Source organism: Penicillium bovifimosum, assembly GCF_028826915.1.
Source record: "Penicillium bovifimosum strain IBT 22155 chromosome Unknown utg000003l_segment0_segment0, whole genome shotgun sequence".
In the NCBI taxonomy this organism is placed as follows: Eukaryota; Fungi; Ascomycota; class Eurotiomycetes; order Eurotiales; family Aspergillaceae; genus Penicillium; species Penicillium bovifimosum.
The window spans coordinates 894,650-915,284 of NW_026622712.1; the positions used below are offsets into that span (position 1 = coordinate 894,650).

At 51.9% G+C, this 20,635-nt stretch overlaps 6 protein-coding genes across 6 annotated transcripts; 1 reads left to right on the top strand and 5 right to left on the bottom strand.

Annotated features, from left to right (window-relative positions):
- Positions 1-259: 259 nt before the first annotated feature.
- N7515_003388 (uncharacterized protein) lies at positions 260-1,120 on the bottom strand (the record flags this gene model as incomplete). The annotated part of the gene is made up of 1 exon (XM_056664132.1): positions 260-1,120. The coding sequence occupies one exon, from the start codon at positions 1,118-1,120 to the stop codon at positions 260-262; it is 861 nt and encodes a 286-aa protein (XP_056523189.1).
- A 166-nt stretch (positions 1,121-1,286) lies between these two features.
- Positions 1,287-3,600, top strand: cog6 (Golgi transport complex subunit COG6; the record flags this gene model as incomplete). Its single annotated transcript, XM_056664133.1, has 2 exons — positions 1,287-1,577; positions 1,636-3,600. 2 exons carry the CDS (start codon positions 1,287-1,289, stop codon positions 3,598-3,600), a joined length of 2,256 nt encoding a protein of 751 aa, XP_056523190.1.
- Positions 3,601-4,475: 875 nt separating this feature from the next.
- N7515_003390 (uncharacterized protein) lies at positions 4,476-7,058 on the bottom strand (the record flags this gene model as incomplete). The annotated part of the gene is made up of 2 exons (XM_056664134.1): positions 4,476-4,696; positions 4,748-7,058. The coding sequence occupies 2 exons, from the start codon at positions 7,056-7,058 to the stop codon at positions 4,476-4,478; spliced, it is 2,532 nt and encodes an 843-aa protein (XP_056523191.1).
- Positions 7,059-7,844: 786 nt separating this feature from the next.
- mrsA (putative mitochondrial carrier protein) lies at positions 7,845-9,046 on the bottom strand (the record flags this gene model as incomplete). Its single annotated transcript, XM_056664135.1, has 7 exons — positions 7,845-7,893; positions 7,946-8,390; positions 8,442-8,498; positions 8,568-8,660; positions 8,716-8,848; positions 8,925-8,960; positions 9,017-9,046. 7 exons carry the CDS (start codon positions 9,044-9,046, stop codon positions 7,845-7,847), a joined length of 843 nt encoding a protein of 280 aa, XP_056523192.1.
- A 1,769-nt stretch (positions 9,047-10,815) lies between these two features.
- On the bottom strand, positions 10,816-15,737 carry N7515_003392 (uncharacterized protein; the record flags this gene model as incomplete). Its single annotated transcript, XM_056664136.1, has 10 exons — positions 10,816-10,844; positions 10,900-11,786; positions 11,869-12,394; positions 12,489-12,787; positions 13,226-13,255; positions 13,351-14,014; positions 14,081-15,255; positions 15,316-15,440; positions 15,509-15,565; positions 15,660-15,737. 10 exons carry the CDS (start codon positions 15,735-15,737, stop codon positions 10,816-10,818), a joined length of 3,870 nt encoding a protein of 1,289 aa, XP_056523193.1.
- Positions 15,738-16,426: 689 nt separating this feature from the next.
- Positions 16,427-20,011, bottom strand: ctpA (Cu(2+)-transporting P-type ATPase CCC2; the record flags this gene model as incomplete). The annotated part of the gene is made up of 1 exon (XM_056664137.1): positions 16,427-20,011. The coding sequence occupies one exon, from the start codon at positions 20,009-20,011 to the stop codon at positions 16,427-16,429; it is 3,585 nt and encodes a 1,194-aa protein (XP_056523194.1).
- Positions 20,012-20,635: the final 624 nt, after the last annotated feature.

A 20,635-nucleotide genomic window follows, 5' to 3' on the forward strand; every position in this document is an offset into this window, starting at 1 on the left:
TCCGGGAGAACTCATCCTAGGAAATTGATACTTTTCAATTGAGGGAGCTTGCATCCACCATAAACACAGTAGACATAATGTAGCCTTAAATTGATACTGCAATAGTGTATACAGCTAAGTTTCATGCTTCGGTTCGAGACTTCTCCAAGATTTCTTTGATTATACAAGCTCATTCTCTCCGGACAGCTGAATCACTGGTTGGGAAACGAAGACGATGTCTCACAAGCGCGAAAGAAGAGCAGACATCAGCGTGGCTTGACTATACTGCCGAGCATTGAATCTGCCGCTTCACCCGTGCAAGCTCACGCTCTAGCTCTTTATATCTTGACCGTGCCCCTGGTGTATCCTTGGGTAGATCATGGAAGGCCCTCACGCGGCCCTGCAGCGATTTGACAGTTTCTCGCATGCTGACAACGTCCTCCTCCTCCGCCATCAACTCCTCAATAGTGGGCCCTCGGGGCTGTACTTTTTCCAGCGAAGCAATGCGATCTTGGTACTCGCCGACCTTGATCGCAAGCGTCTTAGAGCCGCGTATCCACTCCGACGTTAAGCTCTGCGTGTCGGCAGATGTCTCGTATGCCACGTCGGTCTTCAACCGCTCAAGCTCGTTTTGAAGTCGCACCAGCTCCTGCTGAAGATATCGATGCAATGCGTCGACCTTTGCAAGTTGTTCCTGGGCCTCGAACTCCTCCACCGTGAGCTCCACAATTGACTGTCCCAGATCCCCCGGGCTCGGATTCAAAGTATTTCCTAGCGCTACTGCAGACTCGGCAAGATCGTCTAGATCACGCCTTCCTGCATCATCTAGACACATCTCTACTTCATCAAGAAGTTGATTCTTTTGTTGTTCGTGGGGATCTTTGCGCTCGAATTCTTCCCGTAATTTGTATGCCTGGATAGCCTCTTCGCGCGCTCGCTGCTGTAGAGCGGCTTCATCATCTGCAGCATCGTTTGCTGCAGCCAGAGTCAGGAGGACGCGGAGAGTATCCTCGTTGCGCTCGAACTTGGGGACCGGCTTGGGCGCATATTGTCGACTAAGCCAGGAGTTGACGTATGCCCAATCCTTGGCTTGAATTGCAGCCTGGCGGGCTTTAGCTGGTGATAGGAGTGGACTGTCCATCTATTCAAGTAGAAATGTATGTCTGGCGAAATGAAACAATTCAGGGGAGGGAAAATAAACAAAGTAATGTTTTGACGATAAGATAACACGAAGGCGGTCGATGCGCCAAGTGTGAGCTTGTCCTCTACTTCCCCCACCGAACTCCCACGGGGTTACTCCAAGGACAATGACCAGCTACTTTCCACCGAGTGGCAGCGCCGGCGATGGTGCCAATGGCCAAACCGTGTCATCGCTATCACCCCCGCCAACGCAGCGCTCGACCGCCCTCACCAACCGGCTGACAACCGTTCTATCGGCATCGTATGCGGACTCGGACATTCGCGATTCCCTCGAGACTTTGAGCTTGAGAGGTATTCATAATTCTGAAGAAACGCATCGGCAGCTACGACTCGATGTTCAAAAAGAAGTTGTTGATTGCAATGCGGAAATTGTTAAAGACTTTGGAAAAGTGGCAGAGGTGAGACCTTCATGGCTCTGGAGATCTCAAGAGGAATTCCAATTACTAACGGCTACAGCAATTGCAACGGATTGGAACGGTGGTTTCAGCCCTGAATCAAACGTGCGACGATATGCGCAAGCGAATCAACCTGGCGAAGCAGGATACCACGCCGGTGCTCGAGGAGGCTAGTGCGCTGATGGCGCAAAAGAAGGAAACCGAGACCAAGCAGCAGCTGCTGGAGGCCTTTTCAAAACACTTCCTGGTTCCGGAGGAGGATATATTGGTGTTAACGTCGGCCGAGGAGCCCGTTGACGAGCGGTTCTTTGACGTGCTAGCTCGCGTTAAGCAAGTGCACCACGATTGCGAAGTCTTGCTCGGCGGTGAGAACCAGCGATTGGGCCTAGAGGTGATGGAACTGAGCACCCGAAGTCTTAATTCGGCATACCAGAAACTCTACCGGTGGATTCAGAAGGAGTTCAGGTCTCTGAATCTCGAAGACCCTCGCATCAGCAGTTCAATCCGCCGCGCTTTGCGAGTGCTGGCAGAACGCCCGAGTCTCTTCCACAACTGCTTAGACTTCTTTGCGGAAGCTCGGGACTATGTCCTGTCTGATGCTTTCCACTATGCATTGACTGATGCTGTTTCTGGGTCAAATGGGCCTAACGTGAGTGATCGTACTGTTAAGCCGATTGAGTTCTCGGCGCATGATCCCCTACGCTATATTGGTGACATGCTTGCGTGGGTGCACTCTACAACGGTGTCGGAGCGAGAGGCCCTTGAATCGCTGTTTGTGGATGAAGGGGATGAGCTCGCCCGGGGAATACAGGCCGGCCTGAGTAGCGAGCCTTGGTCGCGCATTGATGAGGAACAAGAGGTCACCTTTGATGGCCAAAAGGCACTTAGTGATTTGGTCAACCGTGACCTTACAGGAGTGTCTCGATCGCTACGACAAAGAATCGAGCTCGTAATTCAGAGCCATGAAGATCCTGTGACTTGCTTTAAGGTGGTGAACTTGCTGTCCTTCTACCGCACAACCTTCACAAAGCTAGTTGGCGCACAATCTCAATTGGTGGACTTGATGCAGAACTTGGAGAAGTTCACGCTGGGCCACTTTGAGACTTTGATGCGCGACCAAATCAGCGCCTTGGCAGGCGACAATGTTGCCCTAACGCCTCCCGATGACCTCTCACCCCCACAATTCTTGCTAGATGCATTGGAAACCCTGGACGTGCTCCTGAAGACACATGAAGCGTCGGTCGGACCGGAAGATGCAGACTTGGACGAGAACAACGAGAACTCGTTCACCTCTGTGCTCCGGGCCGCCTTCGATCCATTCTTGACACTAGCCCGGTCCTCATCCGACGAACTCAAAGATACAACGGCGCAGGTCATCTACCGCACTAACATACTCCTTGCAGCCCGTGAAGCTGTGTCACCTTTCCCCTTTGCCAGTTCCACGCACGTTCCTCCTCTATCTGCAGCATTATCAAGCCTACGCAACGACCTCCTCGCTACCCAGCACCAATTCCTGCTCGAGCATTCTGGCCTCCAAACGCTCTTGGATGCCCTGAAGCCTTTCTCCAAGACAAACAAGGACCCTGAGACCACCGGTGATGATATTGAGAAGTCAGATCAGCAAAAGCCACACCTGGACGACCTGATCAATCTCCCTGCATTCCAACCAGAGGCCTTGATTACATCCAGCCAGCAGCTAGACGACTTCCTTCCATCTGCACTGATGGACGCAACTGACAATCTCAAGCGTGTGCAAAGCGTCTCTCTTATTCAAAGCGTGACCGAGGATGCAGTCGAGGCATTCTGCCGTGACTTCGAGTTCGTCGAAGGCATGATCATTGCCGCCGATGAGACGAGAGGGTCCAATGCAGCCACTGGCACTGGGGACAGTGGCAGATTGGATGACAAGGCTAATGCGGGCCAGGAGGAAGATCAAGAAGAGGGAGAGGATGAGGAGGATGAACAATGGAGTTTGAGATCGTTGTTCCCCCGGACCACAGGGGAGATCCGGGTGTTGTTGAGTTGATTGGTGATGTCTGTACTTATCTATACCACTATGTATCTCGATCAACAAAGCAAATGAGCTGCAAGTCAGTATTACCAAGATCTCAGCGGCTCTCAAATGAACGTAGACATGGTGCAGAGCCATGAATGCTTGGACATGTGGACCTACTGTGCCACATAAACCCACTTCCCCACCACAAGGGGGTAGTCTGCATCATTCCCACCAATAAGAGGATGGCCTCACCGGAAAATGGGGAAATTAAAAAAAAAGAAAAATGTACTGCGTATTCTCCCTTCATCGAAGATGAAAAGGATTCATCATGAAAAAAGAGAAACAAAAAGAAAGCTCAAATCGAGAACGATCGGAATCGAACCGGACACCAAAGTAGTGGAAGATCTTGGGCACTTCCCTCGTAGTACACATGCGAGCATGTTACCACTAGGCCACCAGGTGATGGGAGCTGGTCATATTGCACTTGGGCTCCTTATCTGTTACTAACATTTACTTCACATGCCATAAAAACACCTGGAATAGTACAAGACTTTAATGCCTAATAGTACATTCAAATAAGCAATCTACAAGCTCCGATTTCGTCACGCGTGATGCATAAGATACTAAAGCTGTGTATTAAAGCTGTGCCACACCCGTTGCACTAATGCACACCAGTGACATCATCATTATAAGTGGATCTGTCCAACCCAGCACCAGCCACCAATAATGATCCACAATCAAATGTCCGAGATCATATGCTTAACCAGAAAGCCTCGGAGAGGACATGATCACTACTACAATCCTATAGAATACCTATAAGTATGTCGAATAAATATGAAACCAGCACCTACGAGATCAAGCCCAAAAAAGAAACAAGTGGAGTACAATTCCAAAATCTACATACTCTATCCACCTCTCTCACCAAATTCTTTCGCCCACTCCTCATATTTCCGTAGCCCATCAGGAGATACACTAGGTCGAATAGAATACAGACTCGCTTCGAAGTCCTGGAAGATAATGGCCCGAATCTGATCCATAGGCGTATGGAGGAGGGCTTCACCAAGGTTGCGCAGAGGACCCATGGCAGCGTCTTTGGCGAGGGCTGTTATATCCGAGCCAGAGAAGCCTGGGATATATTGTTAATCAAAAGAAAACCGAAAAGTTGACAAGCACATACCTTCTGTTACTTGGACCAAAACCTGGATATCGGCATCGCTCAGCTCGTGGTGCTGGTGGCTGATTAGTTTGCGTAGCTGCTGTTCGCGCACATGTTGTTCCGGCAAAGGGATGTACTGGCGACGGACGAAGCGGCGACGTGCGGCCTCGTCGATATCCCAGGGCAGATTGGTGGCAGCTAGGACGAGCACACGGCTTGCGTCGCCTTCCTTTTTCTCGCGGCTGGTTTGTTCGCGGCCGGCGGCTGCGCGCTGGAGGTCGGACCATTGGACGAGGAATTCGGTCTTGGAGCGGCGGGAGGCCTCGTGCTCTGAACCGGATGATCGGGCGGAAAGGAGGGAGTCGATCTCGTCGACGAAGATGATGGACGGGGCGAGGGCTTTGGCGAGCCCGAAGAGGGCACGCACGAGCTTCTCGCTCTCGCCGTGCCATTTTGATGTGAGACTTGATGCGGAGATGGAGAAGAAGGTCGATTTCGATTCGGTCGCTACTGCGCGTGCAAGCATGGTTTTGCCTGTGCCTGGGGGTCCGAAGAGGAGCATTCCCCGGGCTGGTTCGCGAAGGCCTGAGAAGAGATCGGGTCGGAGGAATGGGTAGACCACTGCTTCTTTGAGGGCCTTTTTGGCTCCTTCTAACCCTGCTATATCATCCCAATGTACTTCATCACCGCGCACCACGATATCGTTCAAAATCTGCTTTGCTGACTGGGGATCAATGCCCTTGGGCAATTTCTCCATGATTTTCGCAACGTCACTGTTCTCTTCATCTTCATCCTCTGCATCGCTGTCTATCGTCCGGTGATCCGAGGTCTCTTGCTCGCTGGACGGGGGTGTTTCCCGCCGTGTTATTGGAGTAGGTTTGCGACGTGGTACACTGTCCCCATTCCTCTGAGATATGGCCAACCGGTTCACCCCACGATGGAGATCATCGCCACTAGTACTACTGCCGGCTAGAGGAGAATTGCGCGCGTCTCCATCGATTTTGGGGATCCGAGGCGCAGATCTTATTCGAGGCTTCTCGATTGGTGAATTCTGTTCGACGTCACGCCGGGGGGTCAACGTCCGGGAGGTACCCTCGGACCTAGGAGACTGTATTGGATGATTGGCGCTTGGCGGTTGGTAAGAAGACCGCAAAGCCACAGGCTTCGGTTTAATAGATGGTTTGGGCTGCGGTGCAAAGTCGGCCGGGTTCGGCATGGACAGTGCAGGAGACGGAGGTGGTAGTTTAGGGCTGTCAGCTGGCGGTCGGGGTGCACGGGGAGGCGTTGGCGCCTGGGTAGGCAATGTTTGGGTGGAGGACCTCTTCGGAGACGGACGTAGAGGCTCTCGCCAATGGGCAGCAGGAATTCGATCCCCCGGTAGATCTCGGGATGTACGAGTCCTCGCTGGTGAAGGCGCCTCCCCAAGGCTAGATCGTGGTTCGGGCTCTCGTCGGAAACTGGGGTCATGGGCGGCGGCGCTTTGGCGTGATGAGGCCAAAGCCGTTTCGCTCACAGGCTTTTCACCCGAGGCACCGCGATATATGCTACCCCAAGCCAGACCCGCTGCTCTGGAAGCAGCCGGCTGCTTTGCCTTCTCCTTTTTCGATGTAGCCTTAACTTTCTTGCTACTCTTCTTGCCATCTTTGCTGCGCAGAGTTGTCAACATGGGTTTCCGGCGCTCTTGACTGGATCCCCGCGACTTTGATTTGCTTGAAGAATTTGAGTGCACGCGCAGCGCAGGCGCACCGGCCGCTGATATTGCCGCCGGACTGGCATCTTCGAAGGACGCCGGCGACTCCGTACTGTGTCTCCCTGGCAGCGCTGGGCGGCCGGGGATAGCGGCCGGTTTGGAAAGGTCGGTGTAGTCCACGGCGGGGATTGTTCCATCTCCGATCCAGCCGGGTGAGTTGCTCGAGGATTGTCTCGGTATGCTTGGATGGAATTTACCCTTGACAAGAGTAGCGCTTGCTTTGCTGCTACTTGCATCTCCAGATTCTTTCCTGCTTGCTTGAAGAGCGCCGAGCAGATCGACCCGTTCTCGGCATTGAACCTCCAGCGCTCGGATGGAGTCTTGAAGGGCTTTCTCGGTTTCGGATTTCGGGTGGTAGTTCGAGGGTACGCGGCGGGCATTGTGATGGTAAATAACATCAAGGGCAGATCGCCAGGACCGCAATGCTTCCTCTTCGTTGTTCTGATACAGTGAGTCTTTGGGGAACGGGTGTTCGGGGACTAGCGCACTTACCTGGCCCTCAAAGTACACCGCAGTGGAGCACGCGAGATAGCACTCGTCGTACGTCTTCTGCAAGGAAGACGCAGGCCGTGGGCGCATCATTGGGAATAAACAGGCCCGCCTGCCATTTGAAGTGAAATTGGTGGAGTTGGGTGAAAGCGATGATCTCCCGCAGATGAGGGGGAGGATTTTTCGCGTGACGTCGTCGGTTCGGGAATTACTGCATGCGTCCACATACTACCAGGGACGACAATTCGAAGGGATTGAAAAGGGCTTGTATTTATTGAGACAAGAATTGGCTGGATAGTGAGAGGTGCACGGAGTATAAAGCTACTGTTATCGTTGTCATAATGACTTCCGCCATATCTTCCATAGCCATGTCTTCCTTCATACCACACACAAACCCTCACATCATAACTCTAAACTTCCCGTCTATCAGTACATGCAATGACTAAGAAAAAAAAACAAGGGGTTATCGCCTCAGAGAACCCAGCCCTCTCATCGATATGAACCCGAGATTCCATCCAATATCACACTCGAGTCCAAGTGTCCAAAGGGAAAAGCAAAAAACAAAATGACGCCAAATTTGATCCCCGAGTCGGCTGTGGCCGTGTAAATCCCCGTTTTTCACTGTACATTGCCGCAAACGCTTTTCATAAAAAGCCATAAACATGCAAGAATGAAATCGGGCTCTGACCCGATATGCACCGTGAGTATCGTTGGGCTCCGCCCAAATCCCATCACGGATTGCAGAAAAACACCCACGTCGCCTCCGGAGGTCAGAAAAAAAAGATTATACGATACCTACACAAACATGGTATATCGAACAAGTAGAACAACGTGAATGGGACCCATTTGCAAGTGGTTGAGTGGATCGGTCAATGCTTTTTAGTCGAGGTGCTTCTTGAAGTATGCCTTTGCCATCTCATAAGAGGTCCTGTAAGAAAGTCAATAAATACCCCGAGAGAACAGGTCAGAAAGACACGTACCAGCAAATGGCGGTGCTCGGCATGGTGGAGATAATGCGTGGACGCATGCCACGCAGGAAGCCAGACCAGCCAAATCTGCGCTTGATGATGGCAGCGGCATTGAAAAGACCCTTGGCGGATCGTACCTCTTCGCTCTCAGCAAGACCACGGGTCTGAAGAAGCGTCTTCACGACATCCAGAGGAGTGGTAATACCGGCTGCAAAGGCACCGGCCAGACCACCTGCAATGCAGTGGGTGAAGGGATCGTATTCATTCTTCGGGTTCATGACCTTCGAGATCGACTCGTAGGCAACGAACTGGGTGGCCGTGAAGGGCACGGTCATGCAAAGGGTAGTAGGGTAGGAGACGTAAAAGGCCTGGAGACCTTCAGTACGGTAGAGGGTCTTAGCGCATTCTGCCAGACTTTTATGAACCGAGCCGTGAACCTGCATGCGTTGTTTCATGACTGAAGACTGAGTTAGCTCGTTTCGACTTGCTGCGTTATATGGTCACTTACCATCGAATGGGTTCATCAACGCATCGCTGGCAATAGTAGCGGACGCTCCACTCATAGCTGTACCGAATCCCATCAGTTTATCTTGCACACGAATCGACTGGTTCGAGGATCGTCATAAGAACTTACCAGCAGCCAAGGGGTGATGCCCCGCGTCGACATTGCCACCAGCCATTTCCTTCACGATCTCATATGTGCCAAAGTAAACCGCGTGTGCCGGACCTAACATCAATCAGCCTTTTTTTCCCCAACTTAGGGCTTACTGGTGTATACACACCCGCGCCAACAATCACACTCGAAACTCCCTTCCATAACGTCCGCCAGCCCTCAACCCGATAGATTGTGGAGAACGCGTTGGTCAATCCGGTATATAACCCGCCGGGCGTAGGGGTCAGGATTTGCATGCGAGTCTAGTCATGTCCAAATTGTCAGCGAGGGTTTCTTTCTCATTCCAATGCGGCCTTTTCACCCAGAAACAAAGCATACCTTGAGCAAGTCAACTGGGTACATGACCGAGTGTTCCTTTTATCCGATCAGCACAAATCCTCACAAACCACCTCATGAACGCGTCGACATACCGCGATACCTGCGAAAGCACCGGCTAACATGTTTCGACCAAGGCCATAGTTGGAGGGAGGGCCTCATAGCTAAACCACGGCAAAATCGGATTAGCTCGAGCCACACAATCACATCCCAAAGAGCGTCGGCAAAGCAGTCGAGAGACTTGGTCGGCCGACCAGGACAATCAATCGGTCCTGGATCTCTGAATGACCCCAATAGAGCTCATCTCCCTGTCCCTGAACCACTCCTGGGTTCCTGATGTCCGCTCAATCGCCTGGGGAAAAAAAGTCCGTCGGAGAGCCACCTACTCAAATTCCTCGTTGTCGGAAGCCGCCATGAAGCTTCCGCTAGCTCAAGAGCACAGCTGTTGCAATTGAAGAGACCGAAAAGGGAAAAAAGGAGGTGCGAGACTAGAAGCGAGTTGCTGGAGCCTGGGTGGAAAAGTGAAGATGAGATAAACCGGGGCTTGGGTTTGTCCGTGGAGATCCCGAGCAAAACAGGGTGCCGATGACAGAGCAACAAATCGAGATCGAGCTAAGAAGAGAAGAAGATAAGACAAGAAGCAAGGCTCTAAATGTTTTCCCCGGGAAAATACCAAGGAGGAACTGAAAATCTGGCTGGAGACAAAAAACCAGGGAAATGGCGCTAACACGAAATTATTCACACGCCGACCTTGGCTCTCAGTTAGGTCTACATGAGCTTAACTCCGACTCTTTAGGGCTTTAGGTGGTCTACTTCAATTTATAAGTCTTATAAATAAGACTTATAAGACTACTTTTTATTCTACTCTTCAGCTTCAAGAACCCTTATTCCTTATTTAATGGTCCATATCGAAGACGGCTTATTCAGAAGACACGGCTAGACCTCGGAATTGGCATAATTCGATGTACCTGATGTGGCGTAGTGAATGCTACTAGACTAAGGAATATAGGCACGACCACCGAGTACCTAATCCACAAGCAAATACACCTGGCCTATTCCCCCAGTAATTTAGTATTCATCTATGATCTGTGGCTTGTTTCCGAAGCATCCGATGACGGAGCTTAGGGGACCACATCTTCGGTAAAGTACCGGATAAGTACCTCTATGGTAGTTCAACCGCGGTAAAGGTACTTGAATGGTACAAGTCAACCCTTAAAAATTATCAATCTGATAAGAAACCCCTGGACAAGCCATCTATTCGCCCTTGACCACATTTCGCCTAACTCCGTAGAGTGGAGTGTCCGACTCTCGGCTTTTCTCTTCCGGTCTTCGAGAAGATGTTATTAGCTATCGACAAATCCAACGTATATTGTAGATCATTGACTTTGAACATTCTAGCTGCACTCGGAATTTGAGGCGAAAGTACGGAGTAGAGCATGCGGCTTTTGACCGGAGCAAGCCGAGGCCCGGGAAAGCCGTGGACCGATGCCTCTGCGGACTCCGGAGTGGATATTGCCCGTTGAAGGAATACTACAGTACTTGACATTCAGTTACTAGGCTGTCAAAAAGAAGAAAAAAACTTTATATAAGGACCAAGCTGTGTCCATGTGTCAAGTGCGATGTACATTGTCTGTTAACTATATCGGATCGCATCTCTCGAAACTAACAATGATGCCAGAAAACACCCGCTGCGCCTGACCTCGATGTAAAAATAACAGCTTCAAGGTAGCGACCTTAAAGATGCCCACTTGGACAAAATACGGTAAAAATAGCCCCCAACAAATGGATTCACTGGCCGGAACACATTGGGCATTGGGTGCAAAAGAAAAAAAATGCATCGTTCACGTCGTCAAAAGCTCCTCCGTTAGGAAGAAGAGTTATGGTGGCTGGTGGTTTACCACTCAACGTTGAATGACCACTCTCCTGAAAAGGCACGTTAGCGACTGACCATGGGCCCGAAGTCAGACTTTGTACTTACCACGCTTCAAGTTCTCGGCGGTGTCACTCAGTAAGATAACTCGGCGCTTGTTGCAATAAGCGGTCTTGTCGAGGATATCGACCTTGAGATCTGCAAGCTCACCAACGGGCTTCTCGAACATCTCGCTGAGACTTTCGACAGCCAACTCCAGGTCCTTCTGATTATCTTCGAAAATTTCCGTCAGGTTGTTGCGCGCCAAATAAAATGCAAATGCATATGTCCACTTCAGAGTTTGGCGACACTGCTGCAGTGCCTGCGACGCGGTATCGAGGAATTGCACCTCAATCCACGAGAGACCGGATTGTGACTGGAGGCTGGTCATTTTCCTCTCAGTCTTCAAGTACAAATCCTTGTCAAGCTTGGCAGACTGCTCATGGTTTGCATATCGGTTGTAGTAATGCAAGTAGCGTTCTAGGGACGAACGTGATTTGGCTTGAGCAGAGCGAGCATCTGCACCGGACTTCTCTTCGTACCGATTGCAATTGTACCAGCTGGTGCCATGCTCAGACCACAGGCCCATACACATCCAGCAGAATTCGTATTTGCACTTGCGGCAAGTCATATGGTTACAACCCCCGTTCTTCTCGATGGTCGAATTACACTTTGCACACTCCTTGGTATTGGCAGAGATCCAGTTGGCCGTTTCTGAGTCATCTTCGCACTTCTGCAGCCACATCTTGACCAGCTTGCATGGAGCGGGTTGGTGATCGTTGAGCGAACAGCCGAAACAGAACTCGTGCTTGCAGGCACATTGTACTGTTGGGACAATGCGACGGAGGTCGCGATTCTTCACCCCGCAGTCAATGGCATATTCGCAATTTGGAGCTGGACACCACTTGAGGTTCTCCTTGTCATCGACGTAGGTCCGAGTAAGAAGTTCGCGATATCTGGAGTAAGGGCACGTGTCAGCCAACTTTGCACTCTTGAACTCAAACCCTAGGGCAGCCCCTCCAAAAACACAACACTCACCTTCCTTGTAGATCCGGTGCTACGAGCAAATCCAGCGACTTGTAGTCCACGATGCGATTACAGCCATTGCCTGGACACTGAATCCGAGCAGCCTCTCCTTCCTCCTTGATCTTCTGTCCCAGATATTGCCGATAACAATCGGCGCAGAACCGGTGGCCACAGCGCATGGCGTACGTTTCGAGGTCATCTCCGTCCTCACAGCAGATGTCACAAGTAAAGCCAGGGATAATCTCAGTTTTTGGAGTCCACTCAGAGCCCAACCCAAGACCCGCCTGCTCAAGAGTCTTCTCAGGCTGCTCCATGTATGATTCGATCAACTTCTCCTTATTCCACCGTCCGAATCGCAGCAAGATGGCCGCCGACTCTGGCGGTAGCCCAAGGATGGCGCAAACCTCGTTGACCTGACCAAGCTGCTCATGGTCGATATCGGAGGGGTCAAGGACCTTGTATTCGACTTCGTATGGCTTCTTCCTTTGTTTGAGGAGATCCTTATCGTCCGAAAACCCGGTATCGAGATCATCGAAGTCTGCTCACATGTAAGGAACAACTTGTTAGTCACCGATAACATACCAAGATCCAAGATCCAAGCCGCAAGATCCAAGATCTGACGAAACACATACCTTCACCCAAGCTCTCATCTTCGGATCCCTGGGTACCCAGGAAATCCTCTTGACTGGATACGTCACTCATGCACTCGTCGTCGGAGTCCATGCTGGCAGCCGTAGACGCCGACGTCGCGGAGGGTCTGTCTACTTGACCGTTGAAACTGGCCGTAGGTGATTTGTCAGTCGTCTCTGTCTTAGTTGCTGTCTCGTGGCGTGGCTGTCGATCGGAGAACGCAAGAGTGGCGAGTCGGGAGCCGTGGGCGGCTTTCGGCAGTGGTTCGTCCTTGGCCGTAATCGCCGCCTCAGCCGCCTTTCTCTTTCGTGTTTGGGGAGGCGTGGTGGATGATTAACGGCAGAAATGCCGACAGAAGGGGTCAAACGAGAGGGTGGAAGGGGTTTGGCGCCACAGGCCACTTAATAAACCTGTGACGAGCGACGGATAACTGGTTGGAGGGGGGAGAGTGGGGAAAGATTGAGTGATCGAGCTTCGGGGAGTTCGGTTTGGCTTTGGCCAGCTGGAAGGGCCCCGGGCGGTCGAGGTTCGACTCCCCGCCATGATGATTTTCGGGTGCGAATTCGGGCTCAATTAATTCACTACGCTGAGAGTTTACCTACCGCTTTTCTAGGGTGCGGGGGACTTTTGTTTGATTGTTTCTGTACACCAATAATATCTATGGCCGCATGCTATGATTCTCAGCTTTCTGGAGTCCGTTGACTCATATCTGAGTCATCGACGTTCGTTCGTTAGTTACCTAGCGCCAGCCCTGTTTGTCTTGGTTGGGCTGTAACTAACTAGTTAGCCTGTCGGATTACTAAAGACAAGGAAGATTGAAATGGAAAGAAGGCTTGGATTTTGTTGCAATCACGTGGTATCTACTCATCATCAGATTCTTCCTCGGACTCCTCCTCGCTGCTCTCTTCCTCCTCAGCCTCAGCTAACCAATCAACAAATTGCTTCGTCTGATTGCGAACAGTCCGCATCTCTTCAGTCTGACTAGAGCGTTCGTCATTCCACCACTGATCGTAAGCTTCCTCGTCAACAATCTCAAGCTCGTACAGCGACTTGGCAGTGAACAGGAGGACCATGTCGCCCTTGCTGCGGTGGATAAGGTCCTGTTGGAGAAGTAGTAGCAGATCAATCTGATCCTTCTTTTGTTCCTTGTTGCGGTCGAACAGAGTGCGCTCGACGACTTCCTTGTATGCCGTAAACACGCCCTGGACTGCCTGTCCGGCACTCTTGCCGTTCTCCATAAGCTGCTGGATATGCTTCATAAAGGCTGATACAATAGCGCGGCGGACCTGGGTGTCCGAGGCGTTGGCGGTCATGCGCAGAGTGACTAGCTCCAGCGAGACCACATCTGCCGCGACGCCTTCGCGTAGACTGTCGAACAAGCTGACTGATGCGTCGTGATGGAAGTTATCCGATTCCTCGTCTGCAGAGAAACTACTGCGTTCGGAGTGGGCCCAAGAGGTATTTGAGATCTCGGATGACAGTGTCGAGATGGAGGCGGAAGAAAGTGAAAGATGAGGCATGCGGTACACTGTAGATGGCATCACGTTAGCGACTTGACCTCAAGCCTCGGAAGACACATTGGGCGACAACTTACCAAGTCCTGATGAGGCAACGCTCACATCATCTTCATCATCTTCCTCATCCTCACCATGAACGAATTCATAGCCCTCGCCTTCTTCACCCACCACTTTGGGGTCGTTCTTCCCCACGCTTCCGTCGTTCCGAGTTTTCGTGATGCGCTTTCCGCTCTCCACCGAGATGCCATCTGAAATTTTGACACCATAAGATAAAAGTGCACCTGCCGCAACAGTACAATCTTTGCCAATGACCACACCATCCGCGATGATCGCCCCACGAACGACTGTATTATCACCGATCACGACATCATCCCAAATATATGCGCCATCCAGTTTGACGTTGCGACCGATCTTGCAGTTCCGGCCGAGTACGGAGTTATGAACCTCGGCCCGGTCTCCAATGCTCGTTCCTTTTCCGATAACTGTGCGGCGCCCGACCACGCAAGAGCGTGCCAGGGTCACCCCGGTTTCTTGGTACATGCTGCCCTTGCGGAGGGTGTATGTGTGACCAGGGAGCAAGTTCGTATCCGGGCACAAGGGGTAGGTCCAGCGTGAGAGGATGTCCTTGCTAATGGCATCGTACGCCTTCAGGTTGCGCACGCGGGCGGCGTAGTGGTCCTTGATGATGTATGTGTGTAGCGTCTTGCCGTTCAGCTCGTAATCTTTCAAGACACCGTACAGGTAGTGCTTGCGTGGCGATTGGTAATCGAAACTATCAGACCACAGGCTCAGTACGTCTGGGGTGCAGATATCGATGCTGCAGTCGATTAGGTCTTGGCGAATATCCAGCTCAGGGTTCTTGAGGATGATCTCGGAATCAATGTTCAGGCGAGACAGCTCCTCTCCATCTGCATGGCGGTCGATTTCTTCGTAGTGGAGACAGCGGTCCTTGGTGGGGTCAATGACAAAGACTGGTGAAACCGAAGTGGACTTAGTCCTGTGCTGTAGGCCAGCCTCCCGTAGGACCATGGTCATAATCGCATTCTTATCGGTTTCTCGGCGGGCTCGGTGCTGGGCCAATGCGCCCTCGATGGGAAGGTTGCTGATCACGTCGCCGCTTACGACAATGAAGTCTCCAGTAATGAGATGCTTGCCGTCCAGGTCGCGCATAACGTCGCCGACGGAGGTAGAGGTCGATTTTAAGAAGGTTAGTTGCTTGAATGGAGAAGAGGAAGCCCTCCATTTTGATGCGCTAGCAACATAAAGTCAGCTCTGCCATGCGTGTCAAACGAACTCCCTGGGTCAAGCCTACTTGATGTATTTCTCCAGTTGATCCGAGTGCGCTCCTCCATAGAGAAAGACTTCCTCCACGCCTGCATTGGCCAAAAACTCAAGTGTGTATTCGATCAACGGAGTATTCGCGAGCGGCAGAAGGCACTGTAATAATTTGGTTCGTTATTTCCAAGATCTTGATCATGAGTGCTTCGTTGGGATGGAGGACATACGCGAGGCTTGTCACGGGTAAAAGGCTCGAATCTCGTCTCGAAGGTATCTGCAAGGACCTAAGTGGAAGTAAATATTAGCAAACATGGACAATGAATCGCGAGGACTTCCTCGGAAACAGTCGCGCAACTGTTTGCCAATGAGTGGACATACCACAGCCTGGAAGGTCTCTTCCACTTCCTCCGCCGTATTCTGTTTGGGCTTTTGCCCACCTTTCTGTTTGGGTCCCATTGCTGGAGATATCGTTAGCAGCAAGTTCTTTTCGAGCTGGGGTGGAGCGTTGCGACAACTGATTCTCATGGAGAGAGAGCTCGTAGAAAGCGGCAGGGATTTTTCCTACCTTGGATGTATCAACAACCCGCGGAACAAAGATTGGCGGAAACGAAGTGTGAGAGAGAGGAACCAGAGAGTCTTTCGGAAGAGCTTCTCCAGAAATAGCACCAAAGAAATGCGACAGCCTTGTTATCAGAGAAGAACATAAAAAAGCCGCGGAGTCATCCTGCCCACTTGTTTGCATTGTTTGCAAGTTTGCTCCGGTCGGACTTGATGCCTGAGGCGATAAGAACCATTAGTGGACCCTGCAGATCACATGGTCCCATGAGCTTCTCTACTACTGTAGTAGTCTCTAACGAGTACGAGTACAATTAGTCCCGACTAGTACCACGTACATACTCCATGAGATCATTGCCTTATGCTGCTATCTGTGCTTTCAGCTCACTCGCCCCTCTAGAAGAGCATCAAGTAAGAAACAAATAAATGCCATTAACATCGGAGGTATCATATCGTAACTGAGGCCCAATATCAAACGGTAAACCCGACACCAGGGCCAAATCATGCTAGATCAACAACTAAATCCAAACGAAGCCTTCATATACACAATCCAAGACAGTGCATAGCCAAATCAGACCCCCAAAAAAGAATTAAACAGGCGAATCAATCGTCTGCAGCGGGACATAACCCTCATCACCCCGAACAATCGGCTTCGGTGCTTTACCAGTAACCCACGACCAAAGCGCAGACACAGCACTCCCGATACGCCGACGAACAGGGAGCGGGCTAGTCGACATCATGATAGCAGACGACCACCAGCTGACCTTACGAGCATGGCCACGACCGCGCGTCACGCCAGGCACCAGGATCGCACCGGAGCGAAGCTCCTTCTCAAGACGCTCAGTTTCCATCCAAGCCGGGCGCTGCCAGAACTTCAGAAGCAGACTGCTGACAACGACGGAGACACTCGACAGAGCCATGGCAGCACCGGCGGCCATGGGGGGTAGCATGAAGCCGGTGAAGGGGAGGAAAAGACCCATGGCGAAGGGTAGGCCGAGGACATTGTACATGCAAGCCCAGATGAGGTTCAACTTGATGCGTCTGAAGACTGAGCGTGAGAGGGCGAGGCTGGCTGGTACAGAGAGCAGGTCATCCGGACGCATGAGGACGATGTCGGCAGACTCTACGGCGACGTCTGTGCCGGATGCGAGGGCGATTCCGACGGACGCTGTTGCCAGTGCGGGAGAGTCATTGATGCCGTCGCCGACCATGGCAACGATCTCGCCTTCGGCTTGAAGGGCAGAGACTATTGCTCGCTTCCCGGATGGCGAGATGGAGGCGTGGATTGCGGTGGTTGGGATACCGACTGCTGTGGCGATGGATACCGCTGTTGAGAGAGTGTCGCCTGTTACCATAGATGTTGAGATGCCCATGCGATGAAGAGCCGCGACTGCCGCCGCAGCTGTGTCTTTCACAGTGTCTTGGAGGGAGATGGTTCCAGCGTAGCTGTTGTCGATTGCTACATGGATGCGGGTAATTCCAGATGCTGTGCTACTGGGCTTAGGGACATGGGCTTCTGAGCCACCGGGTACCTCAGAGTCGGGATCTGCATCAGCGGGGACAGTGACGCCTTTGGACTGAAGGAATTTGGCGTTACCAAGCAGCACGTGGTGCCGAATACGCTGGCCGCTGGATGTAGGCTCGACGACGGCGGAGATACCCTTGCCAACTTCATTGTCAAAATCACCCATGACGCCTGGTAGTCCATCTGCTCCGGGATGACCTGATTCGACTAGCGCCGCGGAGAGAATCGCTCGTCCGATGGGATGTTCACTGCCTGTCTCTGCGAGGCCGACGACAAGCCACCAGAGCTGACGGCGCCAGTCGTTCATCGACCATTGAGGTTCAATTCGGGTGTGAGCAACGTTCATCTGACCTGTTGTCAAAGTGCCCGTTTTATCAAAGACTACATGAGTGATTTTTGTGGCGGCCTCAAGAACGGCACCTCCTTTGACGAGGATGCCATGCTCCGCGCCAACTCCAGTACCCACCATGACAGCGGTTGGGGTACTCAGACCTAAGGCGCAGGGGCATGCAAAGACAATGACAGAGATGCACAGCTTCAAGCAAACCATGACCCGACCACCATTGTTGGCCATTTCGAAAATCATGGGCGGATGAGGCAGTACGTGGCTGAGGAACATCCAGCCAAAAAACGTGACCAAACCGAGGCCAATGATGGTGGGCACAAAGTAACCGGCAACAATGTCAGCCATGCGCTGAATCGGAGCACGGCTCGTCTGCGCATCCTGAACCAACTTCACAATCTGGCTCAACTGGGTGTCCTTGCCGGCTCGAATGACTTTGAAATCTATTGAGTTTGTACCGTTCACAGTGCCAGCAATGACCGGGCTGCCTTTCTTTTTGAAAATTGGCAACGCCTCTCCGCTGATCATGCTCTCATCAACATAGCTTTCACCACGAATGACAACGCCATCTGCAGAAACCTTGTCACCGGGATGAAGAATAACGACATCACCGACTTGAATCAGCTCGGTGGGGATGTTCTTCTGAGCCACTGCCATGTCCTCAGACAACGCGGGTTGCTCAGGTGCGCCAGCCGTAGACTTCGAGGTCCAGCGTTCGGCCAGTTTTTCGGCTGCAATGGGATCATCGTATATGGTAGTCATTGATGGGGCCAAAGACATGAGTCGAGACAGAGCAGCAGATGTTTGGCCCTTGGCGCGGTTTTCCAGCCAACGCCCCAGAGTGATGAACGTAATGAGCATCGTGCTGGTATCAAACACGGTGCTGGGACGGCCATGATCCACACTGCAAAGCGCCAAGAGCATGGTAAAGCAACTGTAGAAGAAGGCAGCCGAGGTCCCCAGCATCACCAGAACGTCCATCGTTGGGGACCGATGCTTGAGGGACTTGAAGCTGGTCATGTAAAATCGTCTGCCGATGCCGAACTGCACCGGGATGGTCAGGCAGAGACAGATCAGGTCTCCAAGATACAATCCCCGTATCAATTCGAAGTTTCCGAAGTCAAGCCCAGGCAAGTACATCGGCAGTATCATGCTGATGAGGAAGACAGGGACCGCAAAGGACGCCGCAGTAATGAAGGACCGTTTCCATTCTTGGATTTCCTTCGTTTTGGACAATGATTGTAACTGGGCATTGGTATCATCCGTGTCAACTAGCAAGGCGTTGTAGCCAGCAGCCTCGATCACTTCCACAACAGATCGAATTCCGATGATAGATGGATCGAAAGCAACGGCCATATGAGAGGTAGCCAGTTTTATTGATGCAGAGTGTACGCCTGGTTGCTGTAATATGGTGTCTTCCAATGCAGTAGCAGAAGTGCCGTCCCGGAGACCATGCAGGCTCAAGTTGACATGTTGCGTCTTTTTGGATATTGAAGCTTGTGTCCCCGATGACACGACCGACGCGTCAAAGCCGGCATCTTCAATGAGATCTGTAATTTTGCTGGCGGGGATTGTTGTTGGGTCGTGCACAACCACCGCTCGCTCAGCCAGAAGACTGATGTTGAACTGGATCACTCCCTCCACATTCTCCAGGGCACCTTCAACGCTCGACGTGCAAGCGCCACATGTCATGCCGCCAATTGCGACGGTGGTAACCATGAGTGCGGATTTATTTTCCGGATCGGCCGACGTGGAAGGCTCCTTGGAGCGCAGCAGGGAGGTGTCCAGCACCCGCGCTCCAAAGCCTCGATCTTCAATGATTTCTGCGATCTGTTCCGGTGTGATGATGTCGGCATCATGTTCCACGACTGCGCGCTCGGAAAGTAGTGAAACGTCCACTAGGTGCACACCAGGGACATCGTTCAACCCGCTTTCTACTGCAGATGTACATGCGCCGCATGTCATACCCTCAACTGCCAGATTGGTCACTGATAACCGCGGGGTCGGGAGAGAAGAAGCAGCAGCGTTGGGGGGTTTATTTTCGTTGGTCGACAGTACTACGGCATCGAAGCCACAGTCTTCAATGATTTCTGCGATTTTCGTGGGCTCTATCACTGACGGGTCGTGTTGTACAGCGGCCCTGCCCATGATCAGACTGACGGAAACATCCTGCACACCGTCTACTCTTTGAAATGCGCCCTCAACTGCAGAGGTACATGCCCCGCAGGTCATTCCGTCAACCTTGACAGTGGTGGTCGCCATTGCGACTGGAGTGCTCTCGCCGGCGTTTGGAGTCGGAGATAACATGTCAACGGTGAGCGCGAAGCGGACACGGCGGAAACGACGGATTATAGCATATGGAAGGATTCGATGATCGACGAACTGCCGGCGACGCGATGGCAGAGGGTTATAGCGTGATGGGGGACGGATGCACTCGGATAGCGCAAGATCTACAGATCATTTCCCGGTTGAGCAGACAAAGAGAACTGCAGAAGTCAAAAAGAAATAGTACTGCCCAGAAGGCCACGTCTGTCAGATGCGATCAAAAATGGGCGAAAGACGAAATCAAGGGCAAATGAGAAGGGTGAATCTGCAAGGACGGAGACATCGGATGTGATGTGGTAGATGTGGACCGCTGCCACGCCAGGGAATGTATCAAGTCCGCTCAATAAGCAGCTGATTAAATGGTTGTGTTTCCAATTAATGCCTTCGTTCTCAATAGCCATGTCAGCTCTGGGCGGTCTCTGGCTGAAACAGACTAAGCAAAATATTACAAACAGCTGGGTTTCGGGTGGTTTCAAATATCTACAGAGGTGAACCCGGTTACACTGCCAGGGCTGATTACTGCGCCCGTACAGATCGACCTGGGACCCTGAACATGAGTCTACTTGACAGCTCTTGACACGGAGATTGTCCCGCCTCAAGCGCTGG